At 56.4% G+C, this 18,192-nt stretch overlaps 1 protein-coding gene across 1 annotated transcript; it reads right to left on the bottom strand.

Moving 5' to 3' along the window:
- Positions 1-1,727: 1,727 nt before the first annotated feature.
- Positions 1,728-17,849, bottom strand: LOXL4 (lysyl oxidase like 4). The gene is made up of 14 exons (XM_056120738.1): positions 17,576-17,849; positions 16,838-17,016; positions 15,707-15,912; positions 14,481-14,519; positions 14,113-14,332; positions 13,024-13,207; positions 12,766-12,920; positions 12,074-12,241; positions 10,492-10,654; positions 8,391-8,634; positions 7,159-7,274; positions 6,156-6,292; positions 5,772-5,883; positions 1,728-2,652 (listed from the first exon to the last, which is right to left on the bottom strand). Exons 1-14 carry the CDS (start codon positions 17,847-17,849, stop codon positions 2,582-2,584), a joined length of 2,268 nt encoding a protein of 755 aa, XP_055976713.1. The 3' UTR covers positions 1,728-2,581.
- Positions 17,850-18,192: the final 343 nt, after the last annotated feature.

An 18,192-nucleotide genomic window follows, 5' to 3' on the forward strand; every position in this document is an offset into this window, starting at 1 on the left:
TCCTCATTCTAATGCTTATTCTCTCTCACTCGCTCTCGCTTGCTCTTGCCCTTGTTTTTGTTCTCTCCTCTCTGTGGCTTTCAGGTCTGATTTTTTTTCAGTAGTGGGATTGGCTGGGAGGCAAGATCGATTTCCGTGGCCCATTGTGATTACAGACAATCAGGCATGTCCAGATGGGACTCCAGAGCTTGGCCTTAGCAACTACCGTCTCAGACAGAGCTGAGGGTTCCCTGTAGCCGCCATGGCTTTCTTTATTAAGATACTTGGTAAGACAACTCCTGTGCTCTTGCTGTGCATAAGTGTTTCATTTATGGCAAACATCTGAATCCCTAGGTCCCTTTCAACTTTTCCATGGAAAGCTACATTTCCCCTCAAGTTCTACCGACTCCCCCTAGAGTGAAAGTCTTTGTGGGATGGAAATAAATGAGGCTTCTGATTCGTCAGCAGCTGCCTTGGCACTTGAGTTTCTCAGAGACGATGCCGAGGTGAAAATCTTCGGACATTTTTTGGTTCCGTCTGGAATTTGGTGGTTGGTATTCTGTGAACATTCCTCATCTAGTTACAAGTCATGCCAGCCCCCACGTCCTTCCCTTTCAACTCAGATGTGTAACAGCACCACCCTTGTATCGCTTTTTCCAAGAATTAGAACCAGCTACAACTCTCAGATGTGTGATGTGGGCAGCAAGACCAGAAGCAGTGCCGGTGGCTGGCTGCCTGGCCGGCTTTTTCTGGCCCTTTTGGAAACTAGATCCAGCAAGAGGCTGCGGGTAACCTCCCTACATGAATCTAGTCATCAGTCACCACACGCCACCCCCGCTCCATCCCCTACCCCCCCCCCCCCCCCCAAGCGCACATTCTTTCACAGACCATTAGCTGCATGTGTGAGTATAATGTTGTTACTGTTGGGGAGACGCTTGCTGGCTCCAACAGGAAATCAGTCCTTCCCTTGTTTAGCTAAACTGCCATGCCAAAATATAATGTGCCCTCTGCCTAATGAAGGCGCGGGGAAGAGAGAGGGAGAAGAGGAGGAGGAAGAAAGCCCTCCTTTGTGTTCCTGAGGGTTATACCTCGGAGCCTGTCCCTTCCTCCAGCCTGAGACTGAGGTGGGGAAGGGAGTGCCTTATAAATCCGTCCCATCTGCTGCCGTTCATTTCGGTTCTGCGGCAGCCTTGGTAGTAAAAGTTTACAACCCTTGGATTTTAGCTTCTTGCCTCTGAACTTGAATCCCTTTGCCTTTCCAACCCATGTTCTGTGTTTCGGCACTGAGCCTGGAAAGGGAGTTGGGAAGACAGTCACGGTTAATGAATGATGAGAGAAATAGAGGGGAGCGCTATGCACCCTGGCCCTCTGCGCTGGGCGTTTGAGGGGCGGAACTATACAGACTCAAGCTGTCCTGGTCCGGAGCTGTCCACCGTGAGGAATCTATTGGCATTTGGGTGTCAGACCTGGAATGATCTGTCTCTTTAAGTGTGTCTAAGTGGGGAGAAAACCATGCCCAAGAGACCTGGGGGATTTGTCTGCTACCTAAGCAAGAGCTTACCATTGCCACATCTCCGCTCTTGCTGGGTGTAGTCCTGGGCTAAATTTAAATTTCCCCTTGACTTTCCCAGTCTCCTGCCCCCCCACCCCATTTTCTGATTCTACAAGCATGACAGGCGTGTTGGACTGCACAAATTGATGTTCTTTCCACTGCACAAATTTATTCAGTGCCAAGTTCACTCCAGAAACTTGGTTGAGACCCAAAACCGAGGCCAGTCCTGAGATGCACGGGTGATCTGGAGGGAGGCTGTTGGATTGCCTGCCAGGTAGTTGGCATGCATTTTTCCCCCTTGGCACATGCCTTGGCAAGGACTAGGATCCGTATTCCCCCAGCAGTCTTTCTGCTTGACCGTCTCTTGCTTCTCTGCTGACCACTCCTGTGAACCCCTTGAGCACTCAGTGACGGGTGGTGGCTGATGGGGAGGTGCAGGACTGCCCGAGACCTAAGCTTCCAGAAACACCCCGTGTGCAGTGGGGTGAAAGGAAAAGGCGCTAACGAGTGGGCTCTGAAGCGTGTACGAGGGATGAGCTCTAAGGAAGAATAAAGTTCAGGGACTGAACTCACCGACTTCTCTGCCACTTGTGACTCTGGCACAAGCTGTATGTGGCTTTGGGCTTCTCTAGCAGAGGGCTAACCCCACCTCCTGTGCATTTTGGTCTTCTGTCTTCCACTCCGTGACACTCGCAAAGCACCATTTAGCAATGGGGGCACTGGACCATCATCCAGCCCTAAGGAACTGACTGCTCCTGAACTAGGAATGCTGGGACCAGATCCAGAGGGAAATCGATCTCCTTACGGAAGACAAGCTCAGTTGAGCGAAGCTTGGAGGCCGTCCTCAGAGCCCAGGCCTTTGGGGCTAGACCATGAACCCTCCTGGGGGAGCAGCGCCCTCTTGGCCTGGTGATCTCGCCATCCAAAGGCTTCCTGAGCAGCTGCTCGGTGCTCCTTGGGTCAGCCTTTTCCCCGCTGAAAGAGGGCATGGCTCCAGTAAGCTGAGGTATCTGGTGTGTGGGCCGCCACCGGGCGCGTGCCATGCTGGCTTCAGATGAGGTTGTTCCGGAGCCGCTGCTCTTGCTCCAGAACCAGCTCAGTGTTGACCCGTAAGGCATCCCCTGAGGGTCAGACAGAAACAGGTCAGTAGGCAGCCCACCACCATCTTTCCCGCCTCTTTCGGAACTCCACAGACCACTGACATACCCGTTCCCACTCAAGCTATTCATCCTGGCAGTGGACCCAACCCATTCTGAAGAAGCAGCTCCTGATGGGTGTGGGCAGAGGCACGGGGCTGCTGAGGGGAAGGGTCGTGTTGATGACCGACCGTGGTCCCTTCCCAAGATTCATTGTCCTTTTCCCAATGACCCTGGGCAACAGATCCCTAGTGGTCGGCCACCTCAGCCCCCTCAGCCTCTAGTTTCTCACTGTGGTAGCTCAGTGGAGAATAGCGGCAGGAGAGAGGATGATGGAGGGTGGAAGGAGAGAAGCTGGCGCCCTCCTTGCCCTGTTGGCAGTGCAGACCTCCAGCTCTGCATTTCCTCCACAGCCCAAGCTCCCAGAGGCCCTAGCCACCCTTGGTCTCTTCAGACCTAAAGGCAAGAATAATTTTCCTCCCTATTCTTTTTTTTTTCTTTTTGGGTCACACCCAGCAATGCACCAGGATTACTGCTAGGTCATGCACTCAGGAATTACTCCTGGCGGTGCTCAGGGAACCATATGGGATGCTGGGAATCAAACCCAGGTCGGCCGTGTGCAAAGCAAACACCCTACCCACTGTGCTATCACTCCAGCTTCTCCTCACCATTCTTGCTTACCCTTTAATGTCTCCACACTCTTTGTTTTTCTTCCTCTAATACCTCTATAAATTATATTACGAATTTCAGGGAACTGAAGAAATCATGTGGAGGGAGTTTGCCTTGCATGTGCCTGACTAGGGTTTGAGCCCTGGTACCCAATGTGTTCCTTCAAGCCCTGCAGAGGCAACCCTGAACACTACTGGGTCTTGCCCTAAAAACTAGAAAAAAGAATTTCAAAATCTGCCTGATTTTCTGCAAGAACCCTGCCAGGTGCTGTGCTCCTTTTCTTCCTCAGCTGCCTCTGCCTGGATCCCACACAACCTGCTGCCCACACTCCCTAGAATATGCTCCTTTTAATGTAATTTTTCTCTTTTAATTTTTTTGCTTTTTGGGGTCACACCTGGAGATGCTCAGGGGTCACTCCTGGCAGTGCATGGGTGACCATCTGGGATGCCGGGAATCGAATCCAGGTCGGCCACATGCAAGGCAAATGCCCTCCCCACTGTCTTATCACTCCAGCCCCTGGATCTGCTTTTTCCATACGCACAGCCCCACATTCCAATCCCGCAACCATCACTGTCCCATCTCGGAGGGTAGCAACATCTATTCAGCCTCAAAATCCTTTCTTCCTCTACTCATCCGACCCCCATCCCCTGTCACCAGAGGTATCTTTTGAAAACATAATTCTGATCATTTTCTCCCTTAGCTGATGGTTCCCAGAAGCACATATGATAAATTCTATTTTCCTAGCAAGGACCATCATCCCAACCTTGTCTACAAGTAACTCCTCTGGATCTGAAAATACAGAGCCTTGTTTTCACAAAAGGGGAAACGTCTGAGGCTGACTTTTCTCCTATCTGAGCCAGAAAGTGGGAGTTACATTTGCAACCCAGTGAAGCCTTCAGTGAAGCAGTCAACTCCTATGCCCTTTCTCCTACTTTTCTTTGCTAAATTTGGCCCCTCTGAAGCCCAACTCAAACCTGAGTTCCTCTGGGAAGCCTTGGCTAGCCCACGGTTCAGTGCTTTCAATGGTAGCATTTTGTTTACACCAGTCTGAGGTGTAGGTAGCATTGAAGTTCATTGTTTCTCTCTCTGCTCACCCTGTTTGACATCGAGCTTCTGTTTACTTCTTACTTCTTGTTACTTAATTTACTTACTTCGATTGCCCAGTGCCTGGAATGGTACTTACTAACACCAGAGAAAAAAAGGTCATAATGACCATTTCTTGCCTAAGCAGACAAGTCAGCCCTACCTTGGCAAGGGTGAGTATTAGCACTCACAGCCCACAGCAAGCAAGCATTTAAAACTGAAACCAGGAGCCCAAGCTCTAGTACAGTACTTGCCTTGCATGCTGCCAACCCGATTTGATCACCAGCGTCCCATGTGGTTCCCCTGAGCATCACCAGGAGGAACCCCTGAGCATTGCTCTGTGTGGCCCCAAACATAAGCAATTACATATATTGGAACTGAATCTAAATGCAACACTACCTTTCTTTGCAAACTGGTCCCACCAAAGCTTCCTCCCCCACGCCCGTTGTTCTTATGTCTGATAACAAGGTCCTGCCAGGATTCTGTGTCCTGAGCTTACGGGCAGTTCATCACAGTTGGAAATAGCAACACAGCCCTGGGGGCCTTATGATTTGACCTGTGAAATGGCTCAGGGCTGAAGCAGCTAAGAAAGTCAGACTATAGGCACGGGAGGCATAGCCCAGCGGAAGGGCTCCTGCCTGGCAAGTACAAGCCCACCTTGGTTTCGTTCTCACCAGCACCCCCACAAAGGAAAAGGAAAGAGAGGGAAAAAGACCATTTGAAAGTGACAGAGAAAATAATAAAACCTGGAAAGGGAAACCCCGGGTGTGTCTTGAGTAATAGGTAAAAATTCCAGGAGAGCTAGGACGCAGTTTACAATCCGAAGGGCCATGGGATAAGGAGAAGAAACAAGGCTGATGGGGAAGGGGGGCCGGGCTGAGCATTTTGTTCTAGAAAATGCATTTTTGTTCTAGAAAATATGCCCTGGACCAAACATGATTGCCACTCACTGCCTCTTTTGCAGACCACAGCACCCAAAAGGAGAGAGAGAACAAAAGGGAATGCCCTGCCACAGAGGCAGGGTGGGGTGGGGGGATGGGGGGTGGGAGGGATACTGGGACCCGTGGTAGTGGAAAATGGGCACTGGTGGGGGGATGATACTCGATCATTGTATAATTGAAACCCAAGCACAAAAATTTGTAAGTCTATAACTATACCTCATGGTGTTTCACTAATAAAAAATTAAAAAATAAATAAAATTTTAAAAATTGAATCACTGTCAAAAAAAAAAATCTTCCCTGGAGATGTCAAGTCAGGGCACCCGTTCCAGCGCCAGCCTTCCCTCACCCCCCATTCCAGTGGCCCCAGTGTGTCGCCATTCCGGGCTCCTGCAGAGGCTCGCGGGCACCTACCTGTGTGGCAACTGTGCAGCCAGACTCGGTGCCCGTCGTATTTGCAGCGACAGCGCATCATGTTGTTCGAGAAGTCAGACTCCGCCACCTCAAACTTGGGGTTCACGACCACCTGGAGTGAGGGAAGGGGACGAGTGAGCCTGGGTGACAGTCTCTGAGCACTGGCCACTCTGTGCTGGTCCCGAACTCTGATGCTCCCCACCCACTGCGGGGGACAGTGTGATCTGTCTGCAGGACCCCTGTGGAGCCTTCGTCCAGACCCTGGAGCACGGACAGCGCCTTCCGTGCACCTCTGCAGGAAACCGCCTTCCTCTCTCCTTGGATGCTTTTAGCACAGTGGGAGGAAGTGGACTTCCTGTTAAGAAATCCCTCAGTGCCTCTTACCTGAAAGATATAGTCCCCGGGGCCCACGTCTGTGATGTCCACCCACTGGCAGTCGATGTCATGCCGGTAGGTGTCCCAGCAGCCAACGGTCACTCCCTGCTCTCCAAAGTTGGCGCAGGCGTAGCGCCGCTGCAGTCCTGCGAGGAAGGGGATTGGTCTCAGGCACTGAGACAAGAGATGACCTAGCACTCGGCCTGTCCTTCCAGGCCGGACTTCCACCCAGTACCACCAGCTATCTCTGCGTCATAAAGTTCCCTTCAGTAACTGGCCCAAGGAACAGCCAGGATTCCTCCTAACCACAAGCCAGTGCTTCTGTGTGACAGATGACTTCTTCGCACGCTTGGACGGGAAGCCCCGCTGGCCTAGGAAAGGAAGTTGGAAGATTCCAGCCCTACCGGGTTCTCTCATTCCTCTATCCATCCAGCCCTTTCAAGGTCTGTTGCTTGCGGACCAGAGTGCTAAGCAGAGGCTGGGGCTTCTGCCTTGCATGCAGACAAACCCAGGTCCTATCCCTGCCATCCCATATGGTCTCTTGAGGACCGCCAGGAGTGATCCCTGAGTGCAAAGCTGGAAGTAACCTCTGAGCATCACAGGGTATGGCCCCCAAATCAAAAACAGAACTATATAGCCTCTGCTTCCCCTGCCATTCTGAAGGGCTGGGAACCAGGGTTGGGGGTGAGGGGTGGGGTGTCAGAGCAAAGCATGCAACTTGCTTCCTCGGAGAACCTGGCAGATGAGTCGGGTCTGTCTGCAAGTAGATTCCAAACTGGAAAAGTGTTCAGTATCGTCACACACACACACACACACACACACACACACACACACACACACACACAGAGCGAGCCAGGGAACACCAAGGTTCCCCTGAGATTTCCCAAGAGAAGAGCTTTGGAATGGCCTTGAGGACTGACTGCCCCCAGCCCCTGTCCCAGGTAAGAGGCTGCTGGGCGACTCCCACCCATGGGCTCACTATTCCAGAGAGGAAACAATTCAGACCACCTACCTGTGGGGCAGTTGGTGTCCTCCAGGCAGAAGCTGGCTTTGTGCCCCTCAGCCACCTTGGAGCCATTGAGAGTGAGGAGGTCGTAGTGGGTGAAGACCTCGATGCTGTGGTAGTGCCTGCGGAGAGGACAGCTATTGGCCAGAAGCCAAGGACAAGGGCCTCTGGAGAGGTGCTGGACGGGAGGACTGGGGCTCCAGCCCCATCATTACCCAGGCAGGGACGTCATAATAGTAGGGCAGTGCCCTTCTCCCTCCCAAACCCCAGATTAGCGCGACCCACAGCCGACTTTGCTACACCCCTTCCAGCACCGCAGCCTCCCCTGCCTGCTGGCTCTCCGCAGAGCTCACACTGGGAGAAGAGGTGGAAGCCAGCCGAGGGTGGCAGGGCTTGGCGCAGAGGTGGAAGGAAGGGCAAACCCTGGGTCCAGTCAGCCTGGGACCAAATTGGTACCATTGTTTCCCAACCTACGTCTAACGACCTGCTGCGGGGAAAAGGGCTTATTATTTCAGGCCCAGCCCTGGAGCTGCTGCCCGGAACTCTCAGCTCTCCCCACCCATGGGGGTGTCCGAAGCAAAAAAAAAAAAAAATCAAGCGTTTTTCCATTCTTTGTCAAGGCCAGTGCCTCCCGCTGTCTGTTTGGGGCAGGAAGGAATTCCCTCCGTCTCCTTTCTGGGACCTAGGGTCACGCTTTCTGGATCTGGCTATTTTTGCCAAGCCAACCTCATGGAGACGTTGTCTGTGTCGTCATCTTAAGATTTCCAGGAGCCCCCACTATTGCCTGAATTTTTATTTATTTATCTCTTTATTTATTTTGCTTTTGGGGTCACACCCAGCAATGCACAGAGGTTACTCCTGGCTCATGCACTCAGGAATTACTCCTGGTGGTGCTTGGGGGACCATATGGAATTCTGGGAATTGAACCCGGGTCAACCGTGTGCAAGGCAAAATGCCCTACCTGCTGTGCTATCGCTCCAGTCCCTATTGCCTGAATTTTAAAGACAGGGTCTGAGACCCCCACATAGAGAAAACTGTCCAAGATGGTTCTGAATGGACCGAAGGCGCCGCTGGCAAGGGCCCCGGGTACACCCACCAAGCTGGGCCCGGCCAGGGCAAGGAGCACTCCTGGGACCTCGTCATGCCTCCTGGGGAGTGAGGCCAGTCCCAGGGCACACAGTCTCCCAGGGGGCTTTGGGCCCCTCATCCCTCAGGAGCCTGTCCCGGGTAGGACTCACCGGTGGCACTGATGCCAGATCCAGCTGTGGCGGCCCGTCTTGGGCCGGAAGTCGGCGCGGCCCAGGTTGTAGATCTGGGAGGAGAAGCGCAGCAGACGCCGGTGGCCATAGGGCCAGTCCATGCGGTCAGCCGACTGCGAGAGGCAGCGCTCCTCGTGTGCGCAGTATAGCTGGCTGAGTGGCCGGTCCTCCAGGTAGGCTGTCTCCTGCACCAGCTGCGCGTTCATCACCAGGTCAGGGGCACCTGGCCGGGGAGAGGTGGGAGGGATGCAGGAGGTTCCACTGTGGCTTCAGGGACCAAAACCACCCGCACCCGCACCCTGCGAGCCCAGACTAAGCTCTACGGAGGGGTCTGGAGAAGTGAGGCTGGTTCCAGGCTTGCCCAGGGCTGCACTTCCGGCAGCACCACTAGCTACACCAGCTCACTTAGCCCCTGTACCTCTTGTTCTATTCATCCGTCAGATGGGGGTGATTAGAGTGATATTAATGAAGGAATCCCGTGACATGTGTGTCAGGTCATTGTCTGGCTCGTGGCCAACAACTCAGGGATGCACGATAGAAAATTGCTTCCCCAGGGCTGGAGCGATAGCACAATGGGTAGGGTGTTTGCCTTGCACGCAGCAGACCCAGGTTTGATTCCCAGCATCCCATATGGTCCCCTGAGCACTGCTAGGAGTAATTCCTGAGTGCAGAGCCAGGAGTAACTCCTGTGCATCGCTGGGTGTGACCCAAAAAGAAAAAAAAGAGAGAATTGGGGCAGGGACAGAGCTCGAAGGGCTGGACCGCGTGGGGCCCTCCCACATTCAATTGCTGGCACCACACAGTCCCCCTCTAAGTGCTGCCCAGAGTGGCCCTGGTTGCCCCTGGCACAGACCTGGACAGCAGCATATGAACCTTCAGGCCCACCTAACCAGACCAGTGCCATCAGGAGTGGCCCCCTGCTTGGGAGGCTCAGGAAAAGAAAAGAAAAATTTCACCTCCACGAAAAGGTTTTCCGGAGTTGGGGTGAGAGTATAGCAGGTAAGGCAAAGCCTTGCACAGGGCCAAACCGGATTTGATCCCCCGCACGCAATAGGGTCCCCTAAGCACAGTCAGGAGTCAGCCCTGTGGGCGTCTCTAGCATGTCTCTGCAGTGATGCTGGAGCCTTGCCCACCCCCTCCCTACCCTGAAGGTCCACGGCCCCCCACCTCTGCATCTCCACGTGGAGCCTGCGATACTCCTCCCGAGTCTGTCTGTTCCCTAGGAGTGAGTCCTGTGGAGATTTGGGGCGGCATTCTCCAGGGTGGGGACCCCTGCTCAGTGCAGGGACATGCTGGCGCATGGTGGGGGATGGAAACGGAGTGTGGATGGACCCTGCAAGCACCATCCTCCCAAATGCTCTGACCCTCACAACGGATGGGGGCTGGGTGTTGGGAGGTGGCCAAAGTCTCTCCACTGATGAGTCCTGAGAAAAAGGAGGTGCACTTTTGAGGAGCTCCCGGAAGGAGTGAAGGACGGTCTCAGAGACTCAGGGTCATGCTCCAGGCTCTGCCTTGGTGAAGTGTCAGATGAGCTCAGGCCACGGACCAATTGGGGGGGGCTGTCCCACAAAGGTGCTAGGAGGGGTGCTAGGTCCCACTGCACTGGGTGGGAGCTCTGGTAGCCTGTGGCCCGTTGACAAAACTCAGGATGTCCTGCCACTGCAGCTGGTCTGGGAAGAGGAGCCAGGCACGTGAAAGGGAGCCAGCCCCCAGCCTTGGTGCTCTGAGAAGCACAAGGATCTTAAGTCACGGGCCACACAGACCCCATACAGAGAAAAGAAATGCCGCATGTCCTTGCTGAGCATGTGACAAGGTTCCTGACACCCTCCCTGGGCTGTCAGAATCAGGGGTCCTGATGGGAAGGTGGGGCACAGTTCCTGGATTCCCCCGGGGCTCGCTCCCAACCTGTTTTCATCCCCATGGATCCCTAGTAGCTGGGCCAGACAGGGCTCCTGAGTGGCGGGATTGGGCCTTGCAGCTGGTAAGGGCTGAGCCACAGCTGCAAGTCCTGCCCGGGTGCCTGTCCCTGCACGCGTCGGGGGAGGCCTGGCCTGCACCAGGGGACGCTGCCTCTACTCACTGTCTGTGCAGGAGACCGCGGCAGGGAAGCGGCCGGCGCCATGTGAGCAGTGCACGGGCCCGTGCCTCTGGCACTGGTGCAGGGCTAGCTCTGTGCCCACGCAGTGCACCCCACTCATCACCACCTCTTCGGCACCCGGTGTGCCCTGCCAGTACCACGTGTCCTGGGGAAAAGCAGCATCACCCGGTCAGGCTCACAGAGTTGGGGGGTCCTCTCCCTAGTGTGCAGAGGTTTGCACCCATCCTGGCTGCATCCAGCCCCAGCCTGCCAACCTGGGGGGCCAGGGGCAATCGGAGACGGACAGGTCCTGCTACTCTGCCCACCCCCATCCATCACCTGAGCTTTCAGCATGGACCCTGCTCCCTCTCCCTCTTTAATGGGGTGAGGGGTCCCCCTTCCGTGCAGATCTCTGAGCCCACACCAGCTCCCAACTCCAGATCATGGACTGGGGACGGAGTTCCATACGGCAGAGCAAGCGTGTCCAGCACTGCCCACCGGCAGCTGTGAGTCCCTCCAGGGCAGCCCCAAGAAGGCCTTGGGCATCTTCTGGTCTTCCCTGTGTCCCAGAAGCCCTGCTACCAGGTCAGTCTCCCCTCCCCTGGGCTGCTACAGTCCTGGGTTCCTTGTGCCTGGCCGGTCAGCACCGCCCAGTGGATTGCCCAGCAGTAAAGAATGTTTGACCTTCCAAACACCTGGACTAAAGGGCAGGGAGATGATGGCAAGGGCCGCAGCTCATGCTGTGCATGCAGAACGCCTGGGTTCCATCCCCACACTGCATGCACCCCCAGAACTTCCAGAAGACCCCTGAGCACCAAGCCAGGAGTGGCCTCCAAACACTGCTAAGTGTGGCCCCCAAATCCAAATAAATATAGACACAAGTATCTGGCTGTTGGCCTTGGAATGGCCCTGGCTCTGCTGTCACCTTCCCTGCTCATTCGGGGCCCCCAGTGCTGCCTCCTGGGACCCGCTTTCCTCAACTGAGTGACACATCTTCCTGCCACAAGGACTTTGCTTGGGGGTTCATCTCCTCCCCCCACCTCATATCCTGCCTAGCCCCCTGCATCACCTCCCTAAAGACACACGTGTGCCAGGGGGCTGGAAAGACAGTACAGCAGAGAGAGTGCTTGCCTGGCATGTGGCCAAACCGGGTTCTATCTCCAGCACCCTATAGCGCCCATCCCCAGCAGCGCCAGAAACAATTCCTGAATGCTGAGTCAAGAGTAACCTGAGCATTGTTGTCGGTTGTACCCCAAAACCAAACAAAAAAAGACGTGTGTACTCATGGGACCCTTTCCTGCCTCTCCCCATGGTACCCCAGAGCAGCTCACACTGCCCAGTCTCACCCAATAATTGGTGAGAGAATGCATGAAATATCAGTGCCTTAGTGCGGGAGGTTTGGGTGAAAGGTCAGCACCTTGGTATGGGAGGTTTGGGTGAAAGTCAGGGCATTAGTGTGGGAGGCTTGGGTGAAAGGTTAGCACGTTGGAATAGGAGGTTTGGGTGAAAGGTCAGCATCTTGGTGGGAGATTTGGATGAAAGGTCAATGTGTTGGTGTGGTATTGGGTCCACAACAGGTACCTACCTTGATGGCGTGGCTGGCGAATCCCTTGCCGAGCTGCCTGCAGGCCACCATTGCTTCCATGATTCCCCAGTGGTCACTGCACACGGCCCCCCAGCGCCGCACCCCGTTGGTCTCCACCTGCACCTCCACCACACCCTCCTCGGAGTTGCGCCCACCGACCAAGCGCACCTGCAAGGGGCAGAGGGAGTGAGCGGGGGCGGCTAGGGGGGTTAGCTCATGGCCCCCCACCAAACACGACACCCCTCACTGGGACTGTACCCTTCTAGGTCACGCAGGACACTCTCTTCGTGTCCCACACCTGGGGCTATCTGGTGCCCACCCTCTGACCTTGGACAGTGATATGTCCCTTGTGTCATTATAGGCGCTGAGGCCCGGGGGCAGCTCCCAAGAGGAGAGACCAGGACGGACATGGAGAAAGGCCCAAGTTCACAGTAGCCTGGCCTAGGTAGGGACAGCAGAGATGGGGACAGCAGAGATGGGGACACCAGAGGTGGAGACAGCAGAGACAGGGAACAGCGGAAGTAGGGATGGCAGAGATGGGGACAGCAGAGACGGGGGACAGCAGAGGTGAGGAACAGCAGAGGAGGGGCAGGTGAGTATGCAGCTCCCAGTTGGGTTGCAGCAAGGTGAGGGGCTCGTGGGGTGGCAGCAGGAGGCAGAGCTCCCAACCCCGCTGTCTGGTGCTCACTCACCTGCTCCTGGAAGCCCGTGTCTGGGACGTTGCACCTGACGGCGGCATCATTCTCATGCTGGCAGCCGTTCTGGGCGCCCTCCAGGGCCGGGCAGTCGCTGAGCACCCGCTCGTAGCCGCGGCAGCGCACCTCGCTCAGGTGGATGGGCCCCAGGCCTGCGACAGAGGTGCTGTGTGGGCCCCACCCAGGGCGAGAGCTCCTGTCCTGGGCCCGGGTTGCCCTCCCCCCACCCCCACGCCACCCTAGCCCCTCACTCACCTTGACCAAGCTGGGCCCCAAAGAGCGCCTCCCGCGCCGAGCCGAAGCCCAGCTGCCGGCACACCACACTGGCTGACATCAGGTTCCAGCGGTGGTCACACACGGTCCCCCACTGCCGGTCCCTGAGCACTTCCACCCGGCCCTCACCCACCTGCGCCCCAGAGCGCAGCCGCACCCGCATCTCCTGCTGAAAGAAAAGGGGCTCAAGGGCCACACCAGGGTGTGGGGGGGTACCCAGCCCCCTGTAGCACACGGGCTTCCCGTGCTGGCCGGACAAGGGTCAGCCATGCTCCTGCTGTGTGAGTATGTGTGTGCGTGTGCGTGTGCGTGTGTGTGTGTGCATGTGTCTGTCGCTGGTTGTGTGCGTGTGTGTGTGCATGTGTCTGTCACTAGTTATGTGCATGTGTGTGTGTGTTTGTGTATGTGTCTGTTTCTATGTGCGTGTATGTATATGTCTGTAGGTACTTGTGTGTGTGTATATGTGAGAGTGTGTCTGTGTGTCTGTGCGTATGTGTGTTTGTGTGTATTTGTGTAGGTGTGTCATATGTTTCTGTATCTGTGTGTGTTTGCGTCTGTGTATTTGTGTATAAGTTTGAGTATTTGTATTTATTTGTGTGTATGTATGTATGTGTGTGTTGTGTGTCTATGTGTGTATCTGTGTGTGAAAATGTGTTTATATATGTGTCTCTGTTTTTGTGTGTGTTTGTGTGTATGTGTCTGTGTGTGTGTGTGTATGTCTGAGAGACCAGCTGCCCCCCGCCCTCTCCCCTCCATGCTGGGGGTCGTCCCTCCCCAGCCTTGCCCTTGCCGCTGCCCTAGAGGAAAGGGCCAGGCTCCAGTTCAAACCTGAGCCCAGAAATGATGGTGCCACCAGGTCATGCCTGCTTTGAGGTGACCGTCTGTTCATGGCAGGTCTGGGGGGACCCTTGGCAATGAGGTTCTCCCCGGTGGCTCTCCTCTCCTGAGTCCCCTCCCCCCGGGGAATTTGTGCCTCATCTCCTGCCTGTCCAGGAGGCCCATTCTGCCTTATCCCTAGAGGCCCCTGTCCACAGGGGCGCTGATTCCAGCCCGGGGTGATGAGGAACCCACCTCTGCCCCTGACTCCTTGCTTGCGGGCTTTGCTCTGGTTGTCCGGAAGCGGGGCCCGGGCACGCAGCTGACCACGGCGTGCATGCCTCCAGGGCAGGCCGGCCGCAGTTTGCCCCTTGTCGGGGCCACTTGTACCTGGCAGTTGGCCAGGTGGGGCTCCATCCCCAGGCAGTTGACCCGGTGGATCCAGAAGGAATTCCTCTTGGTGAGGTTCTTCAGCCTGGAAGACAAGGGTCCCCCAGGGTGGCAGGAGGTAGAAAGACGTGCCCAGTTCTCAAGGCCCCCTGGGCATGGGGGACGGGTGCCAGGGCAGGAGAATCCCCGTATCTTAGCCCTCTGCGTCTCCCCACCAGGGTCCCACTCCTCACCTTGACTTGGGATCCTTCATCTTCAAGTTCCAGACTTTTCTGAGGTGGGAGAGAGCAGACAGAGGGTGGAGAGGGTGCGGACTCCCATCCCCTCCAACCCGCCATACAGCATCCTGCAGGCTCATTCTGCACTGAGCCTCCGGCAGCCAGTAACAGGCAGAGCCTCAGAGCAATATGCCCCCAGTTTCACAGAGGGGGAGCAGGGCCAGGTCTGCCTCGGTCAGGCAGACCCGCTTGGCTAAGGCTGCTCCAGGCAGGCCCTCCCCCAGTCCAGATGAAGGGAACTTTGATGCCTGAGAGTGGGGAGCTGGGGAAAGGTTCCAGCAGGCGCTAGAACCTCACGGTCATGGTACGTGCAGAGTAGGAGGGAGCACTCGAGAGTCCCCAGCCCAGTGTCCCTTCAGGAGCTACCCCCTAGACTAAAATTTCTGCCACTCCAAGAGAGCAATTGGGTCATTTCACAGTGCTCTATCTCATTTTTCCCCCCTGCAGTGCTGGGAACCCTGGTCTCCTGCCTGTGTTTAACCACTGAGCCACATCCCAACCTACGAAGTCTTAGGTTTCGAAACCTACGAAAAAGTTTTAAGATTAGGGCCACCAAGTTGTCCAATCAATCGCATTCATCTTGGAAGGATGCTATACTCTGGTCCATCCTTTTTCTAAGATTGGCAAGGATTTTTTCCCCTGTCATTTCTAGGTGTTTCTTAAGGTCTCAAAGTACTTTTCACATTCATCCTTTTTTTCCCCTGGACACTCCTGGCTAAGTGCTCAGAGAATCATGTGGTGTGGGGGACTGAACCCAAGGTCCCTGCATACCAGATACGTGCCCTGCCCTTTGAGCCATCTCCCAGGACCCTCACCTCTTTTTTTTTTTTGCTTTTCGGGTCATACCTGGCGATGCTCAGGGGTTACTCCTGGCTTTGCACTCAGGAATCACTCCTGGCAGTGCTCAGGGGACCATATGGGATGCTGGGAATCGAACCCAGGTCAGCTGCGTGCGAGGCAAATGCCCTAGCCGCTGTGCTATCACTCCAGACCCAGACCCTCACCTCTTAGGTATCAGAAGGATTGTTCCCCGGGGAAATCTAGCCATTGTGCCCACCATCGTCCCTCTCGATCCCCAGCCCTGTGGAACGTCCTGCCTGGACACCACTGCCGGCTTCTCCCTGGCGCCCCCTAGCGGAGGCCCGTCTCCTGCACCCCCGAGCTCCCCAGCTCTGTCTCACCTGTAATAGTGACTGTTGACGGGCGCGGTGCTGGGGAAGCCCAGCATCCCGCACACCACCCGGCTGTTATTCCTGCTCCAGGTCTGGTCACACACGTGGCGCCAGTGGCCGTCGAACTTCACTTCCACGGCACCCTCGGTCACGGGCCTGCGCTGCTTGGCGATGGCGAGAATGGGCTTGAGTCGCACCTCCTCCAGCCGCCGGCCCTGATGGACAGACATGGCCACACGCACATCTCAGCGGGGGCCCTGGGAAGGCTGCCGGACCCCTGCTCAACGCCTCACGACCCCCCTGTGGTGCCTCATGGTGGGAGGGACACAGTGCTTGCTGAGCCCACACCCTGGGACCGGCCGGACACAGGTGTCCATGAGTGGAGGAAGGCCGAGAGCTGGACAGGAAGCTGGCGCTATGTTAATATTCATCTTTTGGGGAGAGAGAGAGGAGGAAGTGTCTTCTCAGTGGTATTTGGGCACCAGGGTACTCAGTCCCATATCAGGCTTGAAGGGTAGGGGCTTGGGCCTGGCGGTGGGGTGAGGGTCACACCCCAGGGGTCCACGTGCTGTGAGGGATGGAACTCAGAGCTTCAGGCATGCTTACTGCAGCCCCTTCAGCCTCTCCTCAGCCCATGGGACTTTTCTCACACAGGACTATGCTCATCCCTGTCTCTCTGGGGTCTCCATGGAAGTCCTTGGAACATGGGGGTAGCAGTTCCACCAGGCCTTCATGCCACCCCAGGGAGCAGCCAAGGACACACCGAGCCCAGGTGCTGGAGACCACCAGCAGGGTGGCTAGGAGCCCAATCCCCCACTCCAGCCCGTAAGCTGCTTTGGCCAGGATGAAGCCCCCATTCCGACCCTGCTTTTGGTGATGTGTGGGGGGCCTGCTGTCCTCAGCCCAAGGGTGCCTGGCACAGAGGCCCCAGCCGGAGACCCTGCTCGCGCCTGTTGTTTGGCCTGGGCTGTTTTTAGCTCAGGCTTGTTTGTGACGGGAAGAGGCAGCAATTGTGGTCAGGCCTTGTGGGTGAGGCAGCCCCTCGCCCGTGCTGCCTCCCGGGGGCCACATGCACGGCCGGTTCCAGACCACACATGGGTTCCTAGTTCCCCCTGGGCCAGCCACCCGACAACCCCTCACCTGCGGCCCGAGGGCATTGGAGACCCTCTCGGAGAGGAAGCCCCGGCGGCGCTGGGGGTGGCACACCACGCCCACGTCTTCCGAGTGGCTGCAGTCGCTCACGCCCCAGCCGTTGGAGCTGCACTGATCGAGGGAGCTCTCTGTGCCCCCACAGCGGACATTGTCCAGCCAGATGGGCCCTGGGGGAAAGAGTGGGCACTCAGGGACAGACCTCAGGCCCACCCACGTTCCTACACCAGACCCTGAGCAGGAGTGGGGTGGGAGGGTAGAGAGGAGGGGCTTCTCCTCAATCTTGGTATCAACAGCCCCACCTGCTGCCTGCTCCCGCCATCACCCCCCCGACTCTGTTTCCCAAAAGTGCCCATTGGGTCTTGTGGTCAGTACTTGCTCCCCATCACCCCGTCCCTCACTCAGCAGCATTTCTTGGTGCCCACTGTGCACCTGTCGCTACATTAATGCAGTCAGACTGAGTTCTGTGTGTGCGTGGGGGGGGTCTCGTCAGTAAGAGTGGGGGATTCAGAGCAAGGGCCAGCTGTGGCGGGCACCCAGGAATTGCCCTGCAAAGGAGGTTGGCTGGGCAGCGTCCGTGATGTCTGTGTGTCCCTGCGGTCCAAGTCACTGCCAGGTCAGCGCCCACAATCCTGGCAGGCTTTGGGCCCAGCTCCCCTACTGGTCTCTGCCAATTTGAGGCACTGGACAACTTCCTGGTGACCCCCACCGAGTGGGGCCGACACTCACCCTCCCCTTGGCCGTACTTGGCACTGTGGGCCCAGGTCAGAGCACCCTCGAAGCCCAGCTGGCGACAGGCCACATTGGCCTCCTGCAGCGCGAAGTCATCATCACACACGGTGCCCCACTGGCCCTGGTGCAGAACCTCCAGGCGGCCCTCCTCCGGCCGACTCCCAGGGCCTGCCAGTCGCAGCTTCACGGACTGGGATCGGCTTGCAGGCAGCTGCTCCAGCAGCAGGAAGAGCAGAAACAGGCCAACGGGGGCTGGCGCAGCCCACCTCATGGTGAGAGCCAGGACACCTGTAGGAGGAGTAGACGTGACCATGGATGTTGCCTGCACCATTGCACGCTGGGCTCTGCTGCGGGCAGGGATGGGGATACGCACCTGTTAGAATATGTGTGCATACAGTGTGTGTATGCATACATGTGTGAGTGTATGTACGCACATGTATGCATGCACACGTGTGAGTGTACATATGCATGCCCACAGGTGTGTGTGTGTATGCATGTGTGAGTGTGTATATGTATGAACATGTGAATATCTGTGTGTGTTCGTGTGTGTGCATATGCATGCACATATGGGCATTGTGTACTCATGTGTGAGCGTATAGGCATGTAGACAGGCA

The sequence above is a fragment of the Sorex fumeus genome, unplaced genomic scaffold (genome assembly GCF_029834395.1).
Source record: "Sorex fumeus unplaced genomic scaffold, SorFum_2.1 ptg000043l, whole genome shotgun sequence".
Taxonomy (NCBI): Eukaryota; Metazoa; Chordata; class Mammalia; order Eulipotyphla; family Soricidae; genus Sorex; species Sorex fumeus.

Coding starts and splice junctions, on each gene's coding strand:
- LOXL4 (XM_056120738.1), bottom strand. CDS start 17,849: ATGAGGTGGGCTGCGCCAGCCCCCGTTGGCCTGTTTCTGCTCTTCCTG. Junction 13,208..14,112: donor GCAAGGAGTCAGGGGCAGAG/GTGGGTTCCTCA, acceptor TTCTTTCAGCAG/GAGATGCGGGTGCGGCTGCG. Junction 12,242..12,765: donor ACACGGGCTTCCAGGAGCAG/GTGAGTGAGCAC, acceptor TGCCCCTTGCAG/GTGCGCTTGGTCGGTGGGCG.